General features: G+C 45.2%; 2 protein-coding genes and 1 long non-coding RNA gene across 3 annotated transcripts; 1 reads left to right on the forward strand and 2 right to left on the reverse strand.

Annotated features, from left to right (window-relative positions):
• Nucleotides 1–664: 664 nt before the first annotated feature.
• LOC109645238 (peptidase inhibitor 16) lies at nucleotides 665–10,514 on the reverse strand. Its single transcript, XM_020110790.2, has 6 exons — nucleotides 9,983–10,514; nucleotides 4,099–4,249; nucleotides 3,657–3,724; nucleotides 3,321–3,430; nucleotides 2,638–2,729; nucleotides 665–1,973 (listed from the first exon to the last, which is right to left on the reverse strand). The coding sequence occupies exons 1-6, from the start codon at nucleotides 10,277–10,279 to the stop codon at nucleotides 1,348–1,350; spliced, it is 1,344 nt and encodes a 447-aa protein (XP_019966349.2). The 5' UTR covers nucleotides 10,280–10,514; the 3' UTR covers nucleotides 665–1,347.
• A 4,172-nt stretch (nucleotides 10,515–14,686) lies between these two features.
• LOC138410628 (uncharacterized) lies at nucleotides 14,687–18,152 on the forward strand. Its single transcript, XR_011243328.1, has 2 exons — nucleotides 14,687–15,050; nucleotides 16,787–18,152. It is a non-coding gene; the product is annotated as an uncharacterized lncRNA (long non-coding RNA).
• On the reverse strand, nucleotides 17,608–21,748 carry edem2 (ER degradation enhancer, mannosidase alpha-like 2). The gene is made up of 11 exons (XM_069527612.1): nucleotides 21,492–21,748; nucleotides 20,646–20,756; nucleotides 20,496–20,535; nucleotides 20,308–20,413; nucleotides 20,074–20,199; nucleotides 19,744–19,955; nucleotides 19,295–19,436; nucleotides 19,077–19,201; nucleotides 18,776–18,920; nucleotides 18,368–18,489; nucleotides 17,608–18,267 (listed from the first exon to the last, which is right to left on the reverse strand). The coding sequence occupies exons 1-11, from the start codon at nucleotides 21,581–21,583 to the stop codon at nucleotides 17,800–17,802; spliced, it is 1,689 nt and encodes a 562-aa protein (XP_069383713.1). The 5' UTR covers nucleotides 21,584–21,748; the 3' UTR covers nucleotides 17,608–17,799.
• Nucleotides 21,749–21,754: the final 6 nt, after the last annotated feature.

The following is a 21,754-nucleotide window of genomic DNA, read 5'->3' on the forward strand; positions in this document are numbered from 1 at the left end:
CACACACTCACACACTCTCACACACACACTCACACACACACACACACTCACACACACACACACTCTCTCACACACACACACACACACTCACACACACACACTCACATACACACTCACTCACACACACACACTCACACACACACACACTCTCACACACACACACACACACACACACACTCACACACACACACACACACACACACACACACCCTTAATGCAGTTTTGCAGTAAGTTTAGCACCAGAAATAGCCTGAGAGCAGTTAGTGATGAATATTTTAACTCTCTCTCTCTCTCTCTCTCTCTCTCTCTCTCTCTCTTTCCTCTACTTTTAAAGTTTTTTTAAACTTTTAATCTTCACTCTTAATCTCTTGATATTCTCTGTCTCTCCTCCTCAGCTGCAGAAAACTAAACTCCTTATATCAGGAGAAAATGCTGCTTCTTAAAATTTCTGTATTTAAAAAAAAAATAAAGTTGTTTGATTCATCTGGACAGAAAAATAAAAGAATTCATTAAATTCTATTTAAAAGACCAGATTTCTGACTTTAGAAAACATTGAACCTGTTAATTGACCCTTAAGATAATGAACCTGCTGTCACAGAGAGAACAGTCGTGTCAATAAAGTTTTTCAAGATCTGGTGAGAAGAAAGAGCCACATACAGCGAAGTGTCAAAAAGAAGAAATACGGTTTATTTCATTATTAATCTTATATACAGACATTTACAGACTTCCTATATCTAGTAATTGATAGTTATGGTGATTTCCTGCCGACTAGGACACAGATCTGTAAATCATTAGCGACTGTGTCCAGTTGTGGTTCTGAGCGAGTATAAGTCGTACAGTCGATATATATCAAGAAGAAGCAGGGTCGTCAGTTTGACCTTTTAACAATCATCTCTCCTGCATTCACTAAAAACTAAAAACACAAAAAACACGTCTCACACTCTGTTTCCTGGTTATTCAAAGTTTCATGAGCTGAGACACAGCGACGCCACTTTCACCCTGAAGATAAACGATCCACCGACTCTGAACCAGCGTCCACGAGACATTTCAAACGTTTGTGAGTAAGAAATTGTCAAATTTGTTTCGTCAACCTGAAAACAACGTATTTAAAAAGTCGTCAGTAACGTTTCTGGATTTCAGATTCAGGTTATGAACGTGTGGTCTGATCCAGATGTCAGACCAGACGCATGCAGATGTTATGAAAACGGCAGCTGTTCGTCCTGATGAGTGTGAATTATTAATTTGACCCATTTCACTCTGTTACCACAGGTTCAGGTTAACAAGTCAATGCAAGTGTAAGGTGAGGTTATCTCCTCCTCCTCCTCCTCCTCCTCCTCCTCCTCCTCCTCACAGCCTCAGACTCAGGATCCCAGTCAGAGACGCTAACAGGAGAGAAGGTGATGATACTGATCCAGAATTCGGTCTTACTTTCGGGATCTGGTGTCTTTTCCGTGCTTCTTCTATTTCTCTTTCTCTGTCCGTCTTGTCCAGAGTATCCTTCCTCTCCTCCTCCTTCTTCACCTCCTCCTCCTTCACCTCCTCCTCCGTCACCTCCTCCTCCGTCACCTCCTCCTCCTTCTTCATCTCCTCCCCCAACACTGTATCCTCCCTCTCCTCCTCCTTCTTCACCTCCTCCTCCAACATTTCATCCTCCCTCTCCTCTTCCTTCTTCCCCTCCTCCTCCTCCTCCTCCTCCTCCAACACTCTATCCCCCCTCTCCTCCTCTCCCAGTCCAGTTGAGTAGATGTTTGGAGGGGTAGTGACTGGGGGCGGGGTGTCCTCAGAGATCAATATGGGGATGAAGGTGGTGGAAGGCTCGACTTCAGTTGTTGCAGGAGGAGGAGGAACAACCTTCTCCTCCTCCTCCTCCTCCTTATCCCCCTGCTCCTCATGATGAAGGGCGGGGTCTGAGGTCACCAGATGAGGAGCGAGCGTCGCCCAGTCGGTACCATCCTCCTCCTCAAAGTCGTCCACTAGAAAACACAGCAGGAAACTTTTACTCAGAGCTGCAGCCGAACATCAGGAACAAGAATTCAACATCTAACTTTAGGAAGAAACACGAAGACGTCACGAAACATAAAGATACGAAACGGAAAGAAAACTTTAAAGCACGTTCAGCATTTAACTTGATTAACTTATTTAACTTGATCAACTTATTTAACTTATTAACTTGATTAACTTATTTAACTTGATTAACTTATTTAACTTGATCAACTTGATCAACTTATTTAACTTGATTAACTTATTTAACTTGATCAACTTATTTAACTTGATCAACTTATTTAACTTATTAACTTGATCAACTTATTTAATTAACTTATTTAACTTGATCAACTTATTTAACTTGATCAACTTATTTAACTTGATCAACTTATTTAACTTATTAACTTGATCAACTTATTTAATTAACTTATTTAACTTGATCAACTTATTTAACTTGATCAACTTATTTAACTTGATCAACTTATTTAACTTGATCAACTTATCAATCAGCTGAATAAACAACAGGCTTATTACTGATGATGATGATGACGGATAGATGGAGAGAGAGAGAGATGAAGAGAGAGAGAGATGAAGAGAGAGAGAGAGAGAGAGAGATGAAGAGAGAGATGAAGAGATGAAGAGAGAGAGACGCACCACACAGGTTGTTTTCACACTGCTGCAGGTTCTCAGGACATCTCGAGCACCAGTCACCTTCGACGTACGGCCGCTCGCCTTCATAGTTTCCTCTGAGGACGCAGAGGTCAAAGGTCATGACTCATTATGACTGTTCATACACACAAAGATGAATATGACTGTCCACCAGAGGGAGCCTGTGTTTGACAGGAGCACAGATAGTAGTAGTAGTAGTAGTAGGTAGAAATAGTAGCAGTAACAGAACTACTTGTTGTATTAGTGGTGTAATACAAATATACAAATAATTGTTTAAACTGCAGCTGATGATTATTTTTCACATTAACATAGAAGATCTACAGGAGCACTTACAGGGGGTAGTACCTCAAGTAGTTTACACCAACAAGTAGTTGCAGTACTAGTAATAGTACCAGCAGTGCTTGTTGTGGTGGCAGTAATAGTTGTTTTAGTAGTATAATGATAGTCGTAGTAGCAGTAGAGGTAGTACTCATTTTAGTTGTATTAATGGAATTTGATTTAATACTTTGTTGGTGGTAGATGTTGCAGTAATAATGTAGTAGTTCAGTTTTAGTAGTAGATGATTGATTGGTGACATCACTACTACTAGTTGTGGTACTTGTGGTCATTGTAAAAGTACTGTTACAGTAGTATTATTAATTGTAGTAGTAGTAAGTAGCAGTACTGACGCTGGGAAGTAGTTGCAGACGAGGTAGGAGACTCTCTCCCACTGCAGACCCTCCATATTGTTACAGAGGTGAAAGGCACAGCCGACTCTGTGTGTGTCCGCCCACACCATCTGTAACACACACACACACACACACACACACACACACACACACACACACACACACACACACACACACACACACGCACACACACACAAACGTCTATCTCTGAAGTGGATTACCTGGATTTCAATTTGCGTCATAATCTGCAGAAAGAACTTCCCCGTGTGTGTGTGTGTGTGTGTGTGTGTGTCTGACCTGTGTGTGTGTGTGTGTGTGTGTGTGTGTGTGTCTGACCTGTGTGTAGTGTCCACACATCTTGTCCTCGTCACAGCTGTTGTTGTGAAAGTTGTAGTCATGATGTTCTACACGAGTCAGATAAAAATATTTCATTACTTCATTTCAAGTTAAACTTTAGCAACAAGAAGTACAATGTGCTTAAAGTATCAAAAGTAAAAGTACTCACACAGTGTATATTACTGAAGCATTGACATGATGTGTAAATGTATCAGGTGAATGGAGCAAACTTCATTTATATAAGTTTCACTGACGACACAAGTAAGAACACGAACGTAATGAAGGTGTTTTGTTCGATTCCCACGATGCAACTGAAGCAGCTGAATGGAATCAAACCCTTTTATTACACTTTGACTCGTGTGACGCTGTCGTGTCTGTGTCAGCTGCTGAACATACTGTTCAAGTTTGGATTACTTCCTCTAGAGCTGACGATCCAACTCACCCAGGAACCATTTCTCCAGGGCCTCCCGGAGGTCCAGGGGCCCGGTGCCGGCAAACAGATTCTCTCCGGTGTCCTCCAGCTCCGGGTTGTGGTTCCAGACACACTTAGTGGCGTAGCCCTCTGCGATCAGCTTCAGACTCGGGTCCCATTTCTGAGGAGAAACCCAGAATGTTTCAGAACGTCTGTGACGCTGAGTCGAGCAGCAGCAGCTCTGTCAGACCGAAGAGCTTCACCTCAGACTCACTTCAAACCAATCTGCAGACGTTTCCAGATGATGAGCATGAGTCTGTTTCTTCAGGAATCATCTGAGCTGACCTCTGATCCTTCGTGTCGAGGCTGATGTGTCGGATAATCTCCATCGTTAAGTTACTGAAGTCAAACTTTGAAGCTTCGGTTTGTTTTTTATCATTTATTTCTCCTTTTTCTCTCGTTTGCTTCATTCACAGATAAAATCAGCTGCTTCTAAATCAGATCCTTTTCTCTGAGCTTTTGTTTCCTTGATGAAACGTCCTCATCACCCACCTGACCTCTGACCTCTGACCTCTGACCCTGACCTCAGCCTGACCCTGTCTGAGGTACAGTTTACCCCCCCCCCCCCCATCACAAGGAGCTTTAACACGACTGTTTCCTCTAAAAACTGAAAAACCTGTGAGGAACATTTTCACAGCATCATATTTCCTCCGTTTGTGTAGAAACATCTTTCTCTCCGTCCTCGTCCGTCACAGCTTCAATTTAAAAACCACGTTCAGACGAATATTCAACATCGGACAGTTCCTGCAGTTATTACCAACAACAGACAGATCTACAGATGCTGTCACTAGTTTTAGATTCAGTTTAATTTCATGTGGGAAAAAATATTATAACTGAAAGATTGATCAAAATTCTGTGGAGGGTTTTTGTGAGATGTGTTTTGCTGATGTTTCTTTATGAAGAATTCCCCAAAGGACACAAGACGCCACTTAACTCATTCAATCACTTCATTCAATTTACAAAACGAGAATGTGAAACATTTGTGCTTCAGCAGAACGGAGAGCGGAGGAGGAGGAGCTGGTTGTTCAGTCCGGAGCTTTGAGTCTCTGTTGCTAAGATACTGAAAGAGTTTAATATCCCAGCGTGTGTGTGTGTGTGTGTGTGTGTGTGTGTGTGTTTATTGTTCGATGGTGACACACAACAAAAACAATAGTCAGGGGTCTCCTTCACATTCCTCTCAACATCTCGTCTCAACATCTGGTCTGTGTTATGACTCTCGGGTCGTGCAGTAACACACACACACACGCACGCACACACACACGCACACACACACACACACACACACACACACACACACACACACACACACACACACACACAGGTCATGTGGTCTGTGAACTTGAACTGAATCTATGGATTGATTTCCTCTTCACACGTCAGTTTAAGATATAGAACAAACGTTTCCGTCGATGAACAACTGTGACTGTAAATAAAGATGGACGACGCGTCTCCACTTCCTCCCAATATCCTGACGTGAATCTCTCAGATCCAAACGCTGCCACTCCTGTGCAGTGGTGATCGTGGGGCGGAGCCGTGGTCACATCAGTACACGCTCTCAACCAATCAGGAGCCAGTGTCAGGTGTCAATCATGACGTCTCCGCCCTGTTTTCACATCCTCACATAACTGATTAAACCGAACTGATGAGAAACACTTGAACAAACATCGGAGAGAGGAGGACGAGCTGAAACCACTGAAACATCTTCATCATATTTAGTTCATGTCCCATCTGCTAACATGGAGGAGGAGGGTTTCTGATCTATACTGCAGCCAGACACCAGGGGGCGACACGTTTGGGAGCATGTGGTCCATCACACTTATTCATTGGACTGATTTATTCATCATTATTTGAACCTTCAGTAGAAACCGTCTGGATGTTTTATTGGAATGAATCACGTCTGTAGTTGAGTTTATTATTTATTATTTGAGGTTATTGGAGAGTTTTGTCGGTGGAGACTCAAACCAGATGCTTTATTTTCCTGATTCTGATCTTTGGCACGACAGACGTGGGTCGTATGAGCTGCAGGACTCATGGGTTTGAGTCCAGGACGTTTTTATCTGAGTTTCATGATCACATGAGAGAGAACAAGCATTTGATCTGAGTTCAGTATCACAGTTTCAGAGTATTTCAGTTGAACAGTATTACAGTATTACAGTATTACTGTGTCTCCTGCTGGGTGGATTCACATTCTTCTCTTGTTCGTCTTCAGTCTGAACGTCAGCTGGAAGATTTCAGCTCCTTCACAGTCTCTGATCCAGATTTCACATTTCGCTCCTCGTAACAAACGTTGGGAAACTGATAATTTAACTTTACACATAATGTTCGTTCCAACACAAACAGGAATCTGTCGTCTGCACCAGACACTCGTTCACAGAGTTCATGTCTCACTTTTTCTTTCTCTTTTCCTTTCTCCTCGTCTTCTCTCCTTTCCTCTCTCCTTTCCTTGGCACATTCTTTGTCTCCATCCCTTGTCTCCTTCTAGTCTTCCTTCCCTCACCTGTTTCCTTCCTCCCTTTCCCTCCCTCAGTCCCTCTCTCTGTCTTTCTCTACAATAAACTTTAAGGGAGAAAGAATAACACGAATATGGAAATGTCCCAGTGGGGCGTCCATACGGTGGATACAGGCTGAGACCTGTCCACACACACACACACACACACACACACACACACACACACACACACACACAACCTCGTTTTCATTTCTCTCTCTCTCTCTAAACATCGTCTCTTTCTCAACCTCCTCTGTTGCTCAACCCTGAGGCCGACTCCCCTCCCCGTCTGTCTTGAGGATGATCTCCCTGCTGCATTCCTCCTCTAACACTCACGTTATTAACTGGATGGAGTCGGAGGAAGGAAACACCCGTCTGTTCCTGGAACGCAGGCCTCGGTTTACTCAGCGTTTCTATGCCGTCTTGTAAAAAGACGAGATCAGAATCTTGATGCTCGTACGAGTGAGATTCAACGTCCTGAACGATATTCATCATCTCGGCTGTTCAACCAAAGTTCTGCATCGTCCCAACAAACGTCCACAAGATCAGGACAACAGGACGAGAGAAACCTGCTTGAGTCAATACAGACGGACGCCACATGTCCACTTCCTCCTGTTGTAGAAAAGTATGAGAACACAGCATGTTGGGACGTGTCGATGAGGTTTCTAACACGTGACGCAAAACTGGAAGAACACAAATGTCTCAGGATGAAGAAGAGGAGCCGTAGAAGACGAAGATAAGGGAACACGTGTCCCGCCTCTCCACCCCTCGCCTGAGCGCTCCAGAGATGTCTGTGTTGTTATTGATGAATCTCTTTAACTCCAGAGAAAGTCTGGACGGACTTCCTCCAGATTTCATGTCAGAAAACAACTTGATTTGATTCCTAAAAAAATATGACTGTCCGTGGTGACAGCTGAGCTGGTTTGTAAAATCTCTGCAATAAAAAAAATGACCAAAGACGTCACTTAAATCCCAACAAGAACAAATTCAAAGCTCTCAGAGACTTTAACTAGATTCAGTAAGAACATGAGAAATGAAATAAAGGACAAGGAAACTGTCCAGTAGTCGAGTGGAGATCATGAAAACAACGGACTCAGATACAAACAAAGATAATTAAAACAAGATGAAGTCAAGTTTGAGACAAATCCAGCAAACGACGTGTTTGAGTTCTGAGAAGAAAAAGAGTGAGAAGTAAAAACACGATGTTCGTTACTCGGATTGTTTCTGTTCTCTCGTTCTGCTCGGTCACGTACACACCAGGAATCTTTAGATGAATAAAAGTAAAATCTGTTTAAGTTCACGTTACTTCTGACTCTGCTGTTGAGGGACACTGTGATCCCACAATGCAATGCAAGACCGAGATGAAGGAGCGACTCACAGCTGGAGACAATTAAAATAAATTGTGGACAATGATGAGACATCACAGGGAAAAATATGACGTTGGTGTAAAATCATCTCTCATTGTTTCTGTCTTGTTGATAAATCCTCTGTGATTTTATTTTCCACATGATAGAATTTAAATTTGGAACCCGACGTTAAACTGGAGCCGGAGTTTCCCCTCAGACAGAGGGTGGAGGACAGCGCCCCCTAACCACAGCTCGGCTCCCTGGCTCCTCTCAGTTTATCTGAACCCGTCTCTGGAAGCTTCGGTTTTCTCTCTGAAACCGACGTTTACAGAATTTGAAGTTTCGTTCTGCAGCATAGTTATTTACTTATTCTCTGGTTCGCTTCGTGGTTCTGACCCAAGAGACATTTTCCCTTCGGGGACGACAAAGAACATGTTTTGTAATTGGTGCGTAACGAGCGGCCGCTGGACTCCGCCCACAGAACCAGAACTCTTTCGACCGTTCGTCTGCTGCTCGTCTGTTTATTCAAATGTTGACATCGAGCGCATCACGTGTCCGAATCAAACCAAACTCAACACAACACGTCACCAGAGCCTGAACAACACGCACGACACGTGTGAAGCCGATACGATGATTTCTTAAAGAGATTTGAACTATTAATGAAACTGTCTTATTGTAATACTGCTGCCTCTTTATGAATCTTGAGTGACTTGGTTTGATCTCGGGTGGGATGTTCCATTTACCCCTGATGGGGGGGGGGGGGGGGGTACCTGTATAAATGAAGACCAGTGTGTATGAATGTTTAAGACGTGCAGCGAATTATTGCCACAGTTTGACCGAACTGATCGTTCGTCCAATTAGTTCATTTTGAATTTATAAATATTGTACAATCACATGGTACTCCTGGTAAAATAATATTATAATATTATTTTAATATTAGCGCTCAGAGTTAGAAGTGATATATTGTGATAATGTGAAGACGTGAGACAGTTGAGACGAGAGAAGGACGTCTCGGTTCAACCAGCAGAGACACGGTTCCTGTAACAGCATCATTAGAACAGTTACTGTTTTGTATTTTTAGGTTTAAACTCTTTTCTTAATGATCTGTTTGTCTCCTCAGGTTCGGTTTGATAAAGTTGGACGGGTCCAGATGTTTCCAGTGTGACCTGCGGACGTTTCAGAGCCTCGTACGATGAACTCAATGGCAGCAGCTGACTTCGATTAGCGAAGCTCCACAGCAGCTGAGCGGAATGACAAGTGTGTGACGTGTGGATTCTTCTCTGGGAATCAAACCTCCGACCGTTCACTCAACTCACAGCTCATGAAAACTGTGTGTGGACACCGAGCGTCCATGTAGCAGAGGGAAGTGTTTTAAATGTTAACCCGTGTCAGTGTGGACGAGAGGAAAATGTAAATCAGAATCTTGTTTCTCCAAGAGACAGACCGGCGGTGTGATGTCCTGTAGGTGTGAATGTGAACACCTACACCTGCACCCATTGGACGGTACCAGCTGTCAATCACACTGTGGTCTCCACCCCCAACACACCCACTGCTGTCTGGTCTGTTTGACTCTAAATGGTTTTAATTAATAAACGAGCATCAGCTGATTGAAGACGACTTGAGACTGAGACAAAAACTCCTGAGGACAAAGTTTACTGACGTTTTCTATAGAAACTACCAGAGGAGACGCCCCCTGCTGGTCAGTACACAGAAGACAGCTTTAAGGCACGAATGCATTGGCTTCACTTTCTGAACCTGGAGTCTACGTCAGCTCATGTGACCCTCGTGGATGGAGGGATGATGGAGGGATGATGGAGGGATGGAGCAGGTTAACACCTCTTTGAACAGAATGTCTGGGATGTTTCTCTGTCGCTCATTAGTGGAAAACTTCGTGAAGTATAAAGTGATGTACATGTGTGTATTTCTGAAGCCGTGGGCCGAGATGAAAGTGTTAATGTCCCTCTGCTCTGGTTCACGTTGTTTGACCCTGACGCGGCCTGTGTCTCTGCGGGTGTCTTACCAGAGGCATCATGGCGGAGGCGCTGGGGGACACCAGTCCTCTGTAGTGGTTGTGAAGCTCCACCAGCAGCTCCTCCTGCTCCTCGCTGAGAAAGCTCCAGACTCCAGGAACCACCAGGGCACTCAGCACCAGCCACCATGCCCAGACAGGAGCCGCCCCCGATGGGCAGACGCCGCAGAGCACGGCCCCCCTCCTCCACCTGGAGCTCCTGGAAGCTCCGTCCTGGGTAGTCCGTCGGGTGGAGACCCCCTGCTGGGCGGAGACGCCCTGGAGCTCTGAGATGCTCCACTCGTGCATGATGGGAAATGGAGTCCTGAGGGATGTATCCTCAAGTGGTCAGTCCAGAGTCCAATGAAGAGTGTGTCTGTGAGTGACCAGCAACTAAGTGTGTGCGTGTGTGTGTGCGTGTGTGTGTGTGTGTGTGTGTGTGTGTGTGTGGATACAATAAGCCTCTTGTCTTTGTGTGTGTGTGTCTGTGTGTGTGTTTCCTCCTCAGTGCCTCTCCTTCTCAGCTCTGCTGATATCTGTCGTTCTGACCCGGCTTTAAGAGTTAGAGGATCCTCCCCTCCACACACACACCCACACACCCACACACACACACACACACACACACACACACAGTTCACATTTCACACACTGCACCGACTGGTACGCACAACAAACGCACCCCCCCTCAGTCCCCTCACTCCATATTCTCCATGTCGATCTCTCTCGTCCTCCCTCTCACTTTCACTCTCCCTCTCTTTTCACCCCCCCCCCCCTCCTTCTCTTTCTCTTCACCCCCTTTTTCTCCTCCTTCAACTTCAGTTTGTTTCATGAGCGAGATGTTTACAGGACAGGTTCATATTCTCCGTCAGAGAAATCACCGTCTGACACATTTCACTGTGAGAGATGTGAGAACTGATCGTCCTCCACATTCACTATGATTATAAATCATAATATTCAGGTTCACTCGAGATGAGGCCTCGTCAGTCTGAAGTTTGAAAAATCTAATGAGCATCTTCAGGTTTTACAGATGTGGATGTGACTTCGTTAAACAAATCTGAGTCACAAACTTATCAACGTTTCAAATGTAATGAATCACAGTGATAAGTACAAAAAAAGGACTTTTACTCCAGAGGACGAACCCAGAAAACTTCCTCATCTCTTTATCTTGTTGCTCAACTTTCTTTTTCCTCCTCGCTCCAGAGCGTGGTCTCAGTTTGACATCAGAACTTCTTGATTCTTGATTGATGTGTGCTTGCACTCAGACGGGGGCGGGGCAATCGTGTCAGAATCACCTGGACAAACCACCTGTGACGCTGAACTAATAATCGACTTGGACTGAATTTTAAAATCAGCCGATCATGAAATGAAATCAGTTTCTGTTCACTTTCAGGTAGAAGTTGAAGATTTGAACTTTTTTCCACAAATCCATTGTTCTTGAACTCTTGAACCTTTATTTAAACAGAGTGAGACAACGGTGCCTGAAACCAAATGAGTGACGAGACAAAGGAGAACAAGTAAAGTTTGAAGTTTCAGTGAATCACATCCTGGAAGATCTCGGTTTTCCTGATAGGAGAAAGTCTCAGGGTGGAGTCGGAGCGTCTCCCGGCAGTTTGCTCTTTCGTCCGGCTGCAGCTGGAACATGGAGACGAGCCAAAGACAAGTTCCCTCATGTCCCATCTGATGTCCTGGTTTATTAAAATGTCTCCTCGGAGGACAGAGCTGTGTCTTATGACTGGATCTATAGATGATGTCAGATGATTTATACGTTCACATAACTTCTTCGTACGTGAACTTTTCATTTGAGCTCACGACAGGTGACGTCCACGCTGAGCTTATTCCAGAGGTGGCGCTGTTGAGTATAAATTAAAGGTTCAATCTGTAACTTTTCAATCCGTCACCCTCCATCATCTGTCGTGATCACGGAACAATGTTCACGTCTGCGTTTGTTGTTCCATGTAACTGCAGCCACATGAACTGTCATTGATGTTGTCGTGTTGTGTTGAGTTGTGTGTAACGTACTGTACCAGTGTGAGTGTGAGAGCGAGGTCAGTGCACACATGTACCGTGTCAGCCTGCAGACCGTCAACATGAGGTCGGTGTCACGGAGCAAACGGTGACCCCACAGGATTCAGTTTCACACTCACAGACACACACACACACACACACACACACACACACTGAGGAATGTGTGTTACAGTGTAATGTGAGTCTGTGGGTACAGCTGGGTCCATGTTATGATGTGATGTGCTTCACTGAGAGAATGAAAACAGAGTCACAGGGTGTAGTTACATCTGAGTCACGCTGGTACCACAAACACACACAAACACACACACACACACACACACACACACACACACACACACACACACACCAGTAAAGATATGTCTCAGTTACTGGATCCTGACCGACGTCTCAACGTCTTTAATTTTGTTCGGAGGATCGAGACACACACACACAAACTGTAAATATAGATAGACAACATGGCGTCTCCCAAAAAGTGAAGCCAAAATATCTCAATCACCCCCTGGTGGCTGGCTGCAGTATAGGTCATTAACCCCCTCCTCCTCCATGTTAGCAGATGGGACATGGACCAGACTGAAAATCAAAGCAGACTTTAAATAAATGGTTTCTTCTCGTTCTCATCACAAGGTTTGTTCGTGATCGATCTCGTTTTACCTGGAACAGAATCGTTTTGTGACGTGGAGACGACCCGATCATGTTTTTATGACGGGTTCACCGATATTGTGAATAAGCAGGAGATATAGAGTTAAAGGGCGGGACAGTCAATGGTTCTCTGACATTTCTGACCTCATTCATGAACGTAACTCAGCCTTCGCTCAGTTGCGTCTGAGGTAAGACGAAGAAATGCGTCATAGCATCGTGACGACTTCTGTGAAAAAGAAAGAAAACGTTCACACACACGAGGAACGCAGCAGGAGATCGTCCGGCCACACACGATCACATAGACACAGAGATCTCTGGCGTTCAGGCGAGGGGTGGAGCCTGTAGAGCAGCAGGAGGCGGGACATGACGTCTAAACTCTTCAGTGTTGTTGTTTACAGCTCGTCCACACGGCGTCGGCCCTCATCACCAAAACATCTGGAACCTCCTCGTCTTTCCAAGTGGACGTCTTCGTCCTCTACGTGTCCGGCTCCTCTTCTTCATCCTGAGACGTTTGTGTCAGTCACATGCTTAAAACTCCATCACCACGCCCACTCGCTCGTGAGGAATCCTCCAAATAATCTGCCGTTGTGTTTTCACACAGGCTCATTCAGACATTTCACTCAGGAGCTGTTGGGAGAAACTCCTGACGATGTCTGCGGACATTTGCTCGAACATCTCTCATACGTTCTGACCTCTTTATATACAGTCTATGGTTCTGACTGATCCGAGCAACGATGAAAACCTGTGATGCTGCAGAGTCATGTGGATTCAGACGGTTGTGTGTTTGTTCGTCCAACGTGAACGGAGCCGAAGACACGAAACAAATCAGGAGGCCGGAGAGAAGATTTCAGAATAAAATAAATTAAAAATAAAGAAGTAAAATGAGCAGAGATGAGATAATAAAAGTGAGGAGGAGGAGGAGACGTGACTGGAATTCCCCTTAAGTCACACACACACAGACACACACACACACACACACACACAGACACATACACACACACACACACAAACAGACACACACACACACACACACACACACACACACACACACACACACAGGGACTCATGTTAAAGTCGTCTATACCTCCCAGCTGCTCTGTGACAGGCCTGGCAATACACACACACACAAACACACTCGCACGCACACACACACACACACACACACACACACACACAAACACAGATCCATACATCATGTGAATAATATTTGATGGTGTGTGAGTGTTCGGAGCCCAGCCCGTATGATTGTGTTGTCATTGACTGGTTGCTAATGGCTAACAGATGAGTGTGTGTGTGTGTGTGTGTGTGTGTGTGTGTGTGTGTGTGGGGTGTGGACCCTCTTAGCTCTTCAGTGTGTGATTAGTTCAAGATCCGAGAGCCAAAACTTTCACACACACACATAAATGCAACATTATGAAATAACTGAGCAGCATGGCCCCTGTGTGTGTGTGTGTGTGTGTGTGTGTGTGTGTGTGTGTGTGTGTGTGTGTGTGTGTGTGTGTGTGTGTGTGTGTGTGTGTGTGCGTGTAATGATCATCATCATCTGTTCCTAGGCTTGTCTTCACTGCACACGCTCAGTGATGATGTCATGGATACAGGAAGTTGACCACTCCTTAGCGACGATGTCAAAGCTTCACGATCTGCTGCCCCCCCCCCCCCCCAGAAACCTGAGACCCTGAGAACTGGTGTCACCGGTGAAATCCTCTTATTCTGTCTCTGCTCGTGTCTCTGGGTTCACTGGATTTATCGACGCGTTGATTTCCAACGGTTCCCCTGGTGTCACAGATATTAACGGTCCCCTGGTGTCACAGATATTAACGGTCCCCTGGTGTCACAGATATTAATGGTTCTCCTGGTGTCACAGATATTAATGGTTCTCCTGGTGTCACAGATATTAACGGTCCCCTGGTGTCACAGATATTAACGGTCCCCTGGTGTCACAGATATTAACGGTCCCCTGGTGTCACAGATATTAACGGTTCCACTGGTGTCACAGATATTAATGGTTCCACTGGTGTCACAGATATTAACGGTCCCCTGGTGTCACAGATATTAACGGTCCCCTGGTCTCGTTCAGTTCATTGCTGTCACGGCTCTGATTGGTCGAACTGGTTTCTCACTGGTCTCATTTGTTTGAATGGAGACACTGGGTTGACCTCTCATGTTGTCGAGAATCCTGCATCACGTCTCCTGAACACAAACATTATCACTGTTCTGAGGAAAGAATCCATCGTGGGTTTTATCATCAGTGTACTTTTCTTTTCGGGGTTCAGGTCGTTGTGGCAGCAGGTGGAGGAATGTTTCCTGACGTCCGTGCTGCAGCTCCTCCTGATGTTTCCTGAGGATCTCCCTCTCCCGGAGGATCCTGACCAGAAACCTGAACCACCTTCAGAGTGAAGCAGCTCAGGATACCGGAGTATGTATGATATTTGTATGATATATATTCACATGTGGTATGACATATGACATTAGTTTGATGTTAACTATCCCAGAAGCAGTTGTTCTCTGAGAGGCAGCTGGAATCAGATCCTGCTGAGATCTTTAAACTGGTCGACAGGATCCTGAAGATATTTGTGTTTCTGACGACACGATGATTAAACACTTTAAATGTGACAGTGAACAAACAGTTTCTGGACTCGAGGAGAAAAGCACACGGCATCATGTTAACGAGACGAGACAGAGAACGTCAGCTCCTCCCGTCTGACGGCAGAGTGTAAATCAAACCAGACATCAGAGGATTCAAACGTTTTATTTCACCGTGAAACAAGAAGATTCAAAGATCCAGGACTGAGCTGAAGAAAAGACTCAACGTTTCTGAAGTCATCTCAAAGAGTCAGGTGAAACCTTTGGGGAGGAGTGAAGTGACCAAGAGGAAACATCACGTGTGTTAAAACACCTGCAGCTGTCACGTGTGTCAGAGCGTCGGTGTGTTCAGGTGCAGCTTTGACCTCTGACCTCTTCTTCTGCAGTTGTTGCTGTTAAAGCCGTCGTGTTGATGCTGAGCTGCAGAAAATCTCCTGTGACTGACGTCAGGAAACAGATTTCATCACCACATGTTCTCGCTGGTTTCACTGGACAGGAACAGACTTTGTTTCAATAACAGAGAAAGAGACGAACAGATGGAACAATGTAAAAAAACCAAGAACTCAAACAGCCCATGAAAATGAAAACATCCTAAAAATGTCATTTTTGTGTGAAATGCGTTGAATTGTCAGTTTATGTTTCAGCTGAGAAATAAGTTAAAGTAGAGACAGAAGTTTTCTCTGTGATTTAAAGATGTTGTTTGATGAAAGGAGGAAGAAGAAAATACATAAAGAAGAAAGGAAAACAAGACGGAGCAGTGAAGAGAAGGAATAAGAAGAGGTGAAGAAACTCTTGAAGGGGAAAAGATGGAGGGAGGAAGTAGGTGAGGAGGATTTGGATAGAAAGGAGGATGGGGGATGATCCGATGGACAGAAGAGCAGGAGGAAAAAAGAGAAAACGAAAGAAGGTGTGAAATGAATCAAAAACAGAAATGAAGGGAGTGAACAGGAGAGAGGGAGTGAGGGAGGGATAAAAAGAGACTGTAAACATTTAAGGAGACAAAGGAGAATAGACGGATGGAGAGAGGGAAGGAGGAGCCAGAGGAAGGAGGAGTGATGGAGGGGGCAAGGAAAAGGTCAAATGAAAGAGAAGAACCCCACCCAAACAAGAGAGAGAGAGAGAGCGACCCACCCTGAACCACAGAGTTAAATAAGAAACAGAAGAATCAGTTTTCTCTGCCAACATTCGACTTCAACACCTCTGATCATAAACATCTTTTTATCTTTATACTTTATATATAAATATAAATATATATCTTCATGTATATCTATAAATCTCTCTGTCATCACTCTGTGTTGAAGTTCATCTTTATTTCTGCAGCAGGTTTCAATGTTTCCTTGTTTCTCTGTTAACACAAAACTACTTCTACAAAGTTGAAGCAGCAGTTTGATTAAAGTGAGTGAGATGTGTGAGCGTGAACATGGAGAGAGAAAGAAGAAGAGTCACCATCAGCTCCAGTTGAAGAGTGAAGCTGAACTGAGATCAGTTCAAAACACTGAGCAGTTTTTAAACTTTGAAGTTATGTTGTGCAGTGAATGAAGATGTTTTTTTAATCTTGTGTCTCTGCAGGACGCTGAGTCCAGGCTCAGACCGTCCTCAGCTTCCTCCTCTTATACCGCCCCCTCCTGGCCGCTCCAAACCACCACCACAGACGCACTGACGTGACGAAGGCCCCGTTTTGAAACTCACTGGCGTGAGTAGTTAAAACTTAGAAATGTAAGATTTTTTAAATTTGATTCTAGATGTTCGGTGGTGACTTTGGATCAGTATGAAGTGAGATTAGATTCTTCTCAGCTCAGACATATTTTTCTGCTGTTAAACTCCAGAATGTGGATTTGAACACGTACTTTAGACCAAAACAGATTTTATAATATGTTTTTAATAATAAGTGAGGAACCTGATAAAGAATTTAGTTCCATGTTAAAACTACAATCCTCGTCCTGTGGGCGTCTCCACCAACCAGTGAAGTTTCAGTCCTGTACACGACTCATGAGGTCACTGTGACCTTTGACCCTGAGTCCAAGTGACGAACGGTCAAAATGTGAAGAAATTCCCTGAAGACTGATTTGAGATATCGTGATCAAGACACCAAGAGCATCTTTTGTGTGTCACAGTGACCTTTGACCAAACAAATGTAGTCGGTTCATCTGTTAGTCTGCGTGAACTCTTCTACCGACGTTCGTACGATGTCCACAAGGTAAAGAGGTCGGCGAGGTCACAGCGACTCTTTGTTTCTTGAGATATCTGAAACAGATGTGGACTGAGGGAGCCGGACTCAAACCAGCAGAGTTTAGATTGGTGGACAACCCGCTCCGCTCCCCGATCCACAGTCGACCGATGAAAACATCTGTGACTTACTGACGATAAACAAGAGAGACAGAAAACAAAGCAACCGTCTAATAAATAAAAATATATTTCAGCTTCAGTTTAAATTAGAGAAACAGTAAATTCATCAGAGTAAATTAAAGTTCAGTCTCTCTGATCCAGGACGAGACAGGACGCCTGCTTCAGTCGTCGTGACGACAGCGTCCAGGAGCCAATGATCAGTTCAGTTCAGAACACGTGACCCAGGACGGCGAGGATCAGGTGTCGCTGAAAACTTGTCCCAGGATGGAGAGTCGAGCAGTGAACGGCTGAACGGGACACGACAGCAGGGGAGGAGTCTTCTTCTCGCCCGGTTTCAGAGCAATGCTTTCTGATTGGCCAGGAGGCGGGCCTTCTGTCTCTTTGGCGGGCTGTTTTGATTGGCGGTTTGGCTGCGACAAGCTGAGCAGGATGTCTTGGAGCTCCCGTCGGTCCTGAGCGTGGCGGCTGCAGCAGTAGAGCGCCGCCGGGTCGAGAGGGTGCGCCTCCGTGTTGAAGATGAACCCCCCCGCACCTAAAACACACTGGTCCCCCTCGCCGCCCTCCTCCCAAGACCCATCCCCCTCCGTCCCCCCACCGTGCAGGAAGTGGGCGGGGTCAAAGAGCAGGTACAGGTACTTGATGGTCTCAGCGAGGAAGAAGGACTCCATCCTGTTGTCCAGCTGATGATCTCGCAGATCTTTGACCTGCAGAAGAGAAACATCCGGGACGGAGTTCAGACAAGTTATGACATCATCAGCGCACAAGAGACGAACCACGCGCTCGTGTCGTACTCGTCAAACTTACACTCGCGTATCCACATGGCGTCCTGGCGATTCTCTCGATGGACTCGAGGGCGTCGAGGCCCAGCTGGAGGTAGGTGTGGTCACCTGTGGCTCTGAACAGGTACATGGCGCTCTCGATCAATTCTGCAACAACAATTAGAAACTGGTTCATTAATCTGCACATGACTTTCAAAATAAAAGCCCCCCATGATAGAATGTGATAATCATTTCTGTTAAACTGAAGAATTAACAAACCAAACAAATACATTTACCTTCTTAGTTTGCTTATATTTGATGTGTGTATATATCTATCTATATATTTATAGATATATAGATAGATATATATTTGATATAAATATTTGTTATAAATATTTGATATAAATATTTGATAGATATATTTGATATGGCTGTGATTGGTCCGTGGACTGACCTGGTCTCAGTGGGTACCCCTCCCTCTTGTCCACAGTGTAACCCTGCGGGATGCTGTAGAACTCGGGCAGACCTCCGAACTGTCTCCACACGGAGTAATAGTTCTGAAAGGTTCTGATGGCGTCGTCCAGGTTCCCCAGCAACGACTGAAAAACACAACACACGGTGTTGGTTGCGCTCTGTCATCTCTTGGTGACGGCACATTCAATTAGTATAAAACACATCAGCAGGTGGCGCTATAACTATGATGATGTCATGAAGACGTCGTCAGGACTTGAAAGAATGTTCTGAGGTTCTTGTACCTGCAGGCCGGGCCAGAACGCCTCCAGAGACTGGAACACCGGCATGGACACGGTTCCTTTGTGCATCTGGACCCACAGGTACCAGTCGTCAAACCGGGTGTAGTTCTGAATGGCCCGGTCGTATTCTGGGAAAAGATTTCACAGACCGCTCAGTTCATTGGATGCAGGCGAGGCTGCCTTGCCCAAAGGCCCCCGAGGGAGAAAAAAGAGCTGCTCACCCAGGAACATGTCCAGCAGTTCCTCGTCCTGCAGCATGATGGCGCCTTTCACCAGATACTCAAAGTAGGAGTCGACTCCGGCTCCGATCCCAGCGTCCTGTGCCACCCACTTCTGAGACACGATGTCAATGTGGTTCCCCACCTGCACACAGACAGGTAGACAGAGAGACATTCACATAGACAGACATTAAGACAGACAGGTAGACAGAGAGACATTCACACAGACAGACATTAAGACAGACAGACAGACAGATAGACATTGAGACATTCACACAGACACGTAGACAGACAGACATTAACACAGACAGACAATAACACAGACAGGTAGACAGATAGACAGAGAGACATTAACACAGACAGACAGATAGACAGAGAGACATTAAGACAGACAGGTAGACAGACAGACATTAAGACAGACAGACAGACAGTAAACAGGAAAGTCTTCTCACCAGTCCGATGTCAGACCGGGTCTTCCACAGCGCCCTCAGAGCTCCACGGGCCACGTCCTCGTACGTCGGGTCACCGGTCAGTCGACTCAGCGTCGCAAACTCCAGGATGAAGGTTCCAACGCCAGCGGTGCAGGTGACCGGCGTCTCCGTGGGACTGACGCCGCGCAGCAGGTTGACGGTGCCGTACGGCATCCCGGTGGCCGTCTGAAACGCTGAAGACCATTTACTGATGTTACGTTTGAGTTGTTCAACAACCTCAGATTAACGAAAGTGTCGAACTGTGAAGAACATTTAGAGACATCGTGTGTGTGTGTGTGTGTGTGATCGTACCGGGCAGCAGCTTCTTGGCGGCGTCCTCGGCCATCCTCAGCAGCGGCCCTGAACAAGGCCAACCAGGCTCCAGCTCCATCCCTGCCCTCCCTGCCAACAGGTGAGCCGACAGCAGACCGCCCACCACTACACACACACACACACACACACACACAGTTGGACATTTGAGCATAACTATCACCCTCCAGTCAGAATCAGAACCCCCCCCCCCCCCCCCCCCCCCCCTCTCTGCACCTCTGATGTTGGTTTCGAACACCGACGCGTTGACGTCGATGTCAAAATCCAAGTTGTCCTGCAGCAGCGACGCCACACGTTGAAACTCCGTCCTGTTTCCCAAAACCTTCAGAGACACGTTCACATTTCAAACCAGCACAAAAGATTCTCACGCTGCACCTGATACGTTTTTCTTTCCCAGATCTCACCAGTAACGTGTCGAGAGCGTCGATCAGCGTCAGAGAGAAACTGCGGAGGAGACGGAGCGAGGGAGTTTCATTACTTTCACTAAATACAGAATTTTACACACAAACCAAAACACGACGTTAATGATACCAAAGTAAAAGCGTTCGCCGTGCCTGCCCCAGGTGTCCTGACCGTCACAGGTGAGTGGGCGGAGCTCGTCGTAGGGGAAGGCGTGGTCGAGGTAGCTGTTGTAGGCGTGGTAGAACATGGACTTGATGCGTTGCCTGAAACACAGAGAGTTCGATAGACGAATCTTTTATTGTGAAAATGACGACAGATAAACACTGTGTGTGTATCTTTACTTCATTAACGTTTAGTATTCATTCTTTATATCACATCTGTACGAGTGTGTGTACGTATTGTATGTGTATATAATACACACAGACGTGTTTAATAACCGACATTACTTCAGCCAAAACTTTTCATATTTTGTCTTTTAAAGTATTTAAACCTCATGATATACTACTGATAGACCCTGTGTAGTATTTAAACCTAGTGATATACTACTGATAGACCCTGTGTAGTATTTAAACCTCATGATATACTAATGATAAAACACTGTAGTATTTAAACCTTATGATATACTACTGATAGACCCTGTGTAGTATTTAAACCTCATGATATACTACTGATAAACCCTGTGTAGTATTTAAACCTCATGATATACTAATGATAAAACACTGTAGTATTTAAACCTCATGATATACTACTAATAAAACACTGTAGTATTTAAACCTTGTGATATACTACAAATAAAACACTGTAGTATTTAAACCTCATGATATACTACTGATAGACCCTGTGTAGTATTTAAACCTCATGATATACTACTGATAGACCCTGTGTAGTATTTAAACCTCATGATATACTACTGATAGACCCTGTGTAGTATTTAAACCTCATGATATACTACTGATAGACCCTGTGTAGTATTTCATGGTAGTATTTGTGTACTTCACCTGACTCCACTCATTTCCTCCTCCGTGAACTCACGAGCCGCCGCATCGTGCACCAGCAGCACGAGCACCGCCACACAGCCGGGAGCGCGCATGGTCCGGGTCCGGAGACGATGAAAGTTTGATGAAAGTTGTGAAGAAGTGAAAGTACAGAAGAGACGAGTCCTGAAGATCACTCACTCCGGTTAGTCTCCATCAACAGGAAGTGGAGCAGCGGCGCATGCGCACAACAAGTGATGACGAGGGTTTTTTTCTTTGAGCTTTAT

This window comes from Paralichthys olivaceus, chromosome 6 (genome assembly GCF_024713975.1).
Source record: "Paralichthys olivaceus isolate ysfri-2021 chromosome 6, ASM2471397v2, whole genome shotgun sequence".
NCBI lineage: Eukaryota > Metazoa > Chordata > Actinopteri > Pleuronectiformes > Paralichthyidae > Paralichthys > Paralichthys olivaceus.

Excerpts from the sequence above, each read along its gene's own strand:
- LOC109645238 (XM_020110790.2), bottom strand. The coding sequence starts at position 10,279 with ATGCACGAGTGGAGCATCTCAGAGCTCCAGGGCGTCTCCGCCCAGCAG. Across the intron at positions 4,250-9,982 it reads CCTCCGCCATGATGCCTCTG|AAATGGGACCCGAGTCTGAA; the intron begins GTAAGACACCCG and ends GTTTCTCCTCAG. Across the intron at positions 2,730-3,320 it reads GTCTGCAACTACTTCCCAGC|AGGAAACTATGAAGGCGAGC; the intron begins GTCAGTACTGCT and ends CTGCGTCCTCAG.
- edem2 (XM_069527612.1), bottom strand. The coding sequence starts at position 21,583 with ATGCGCGCTCCCGGCTGTGTGGCGGTGCTCGTGCTGCTGGTGCACGAT. Across the intron at positions 20,536-20,645 it reads GGTCAGGACACCTGGGGCAG|TTTCTCTCTGACGCTGATCG; the intron begins GCACGGCGAACG and ends TCTCCTCCGCAG. Across the intron at positions 19,437-19,743 it reads CCCGGTCTGACATCGGACTG|GTGGGGAACCACATTGACAT; the intron begins GTGAGAAGACTT and ends GTCTGTGTGCAG.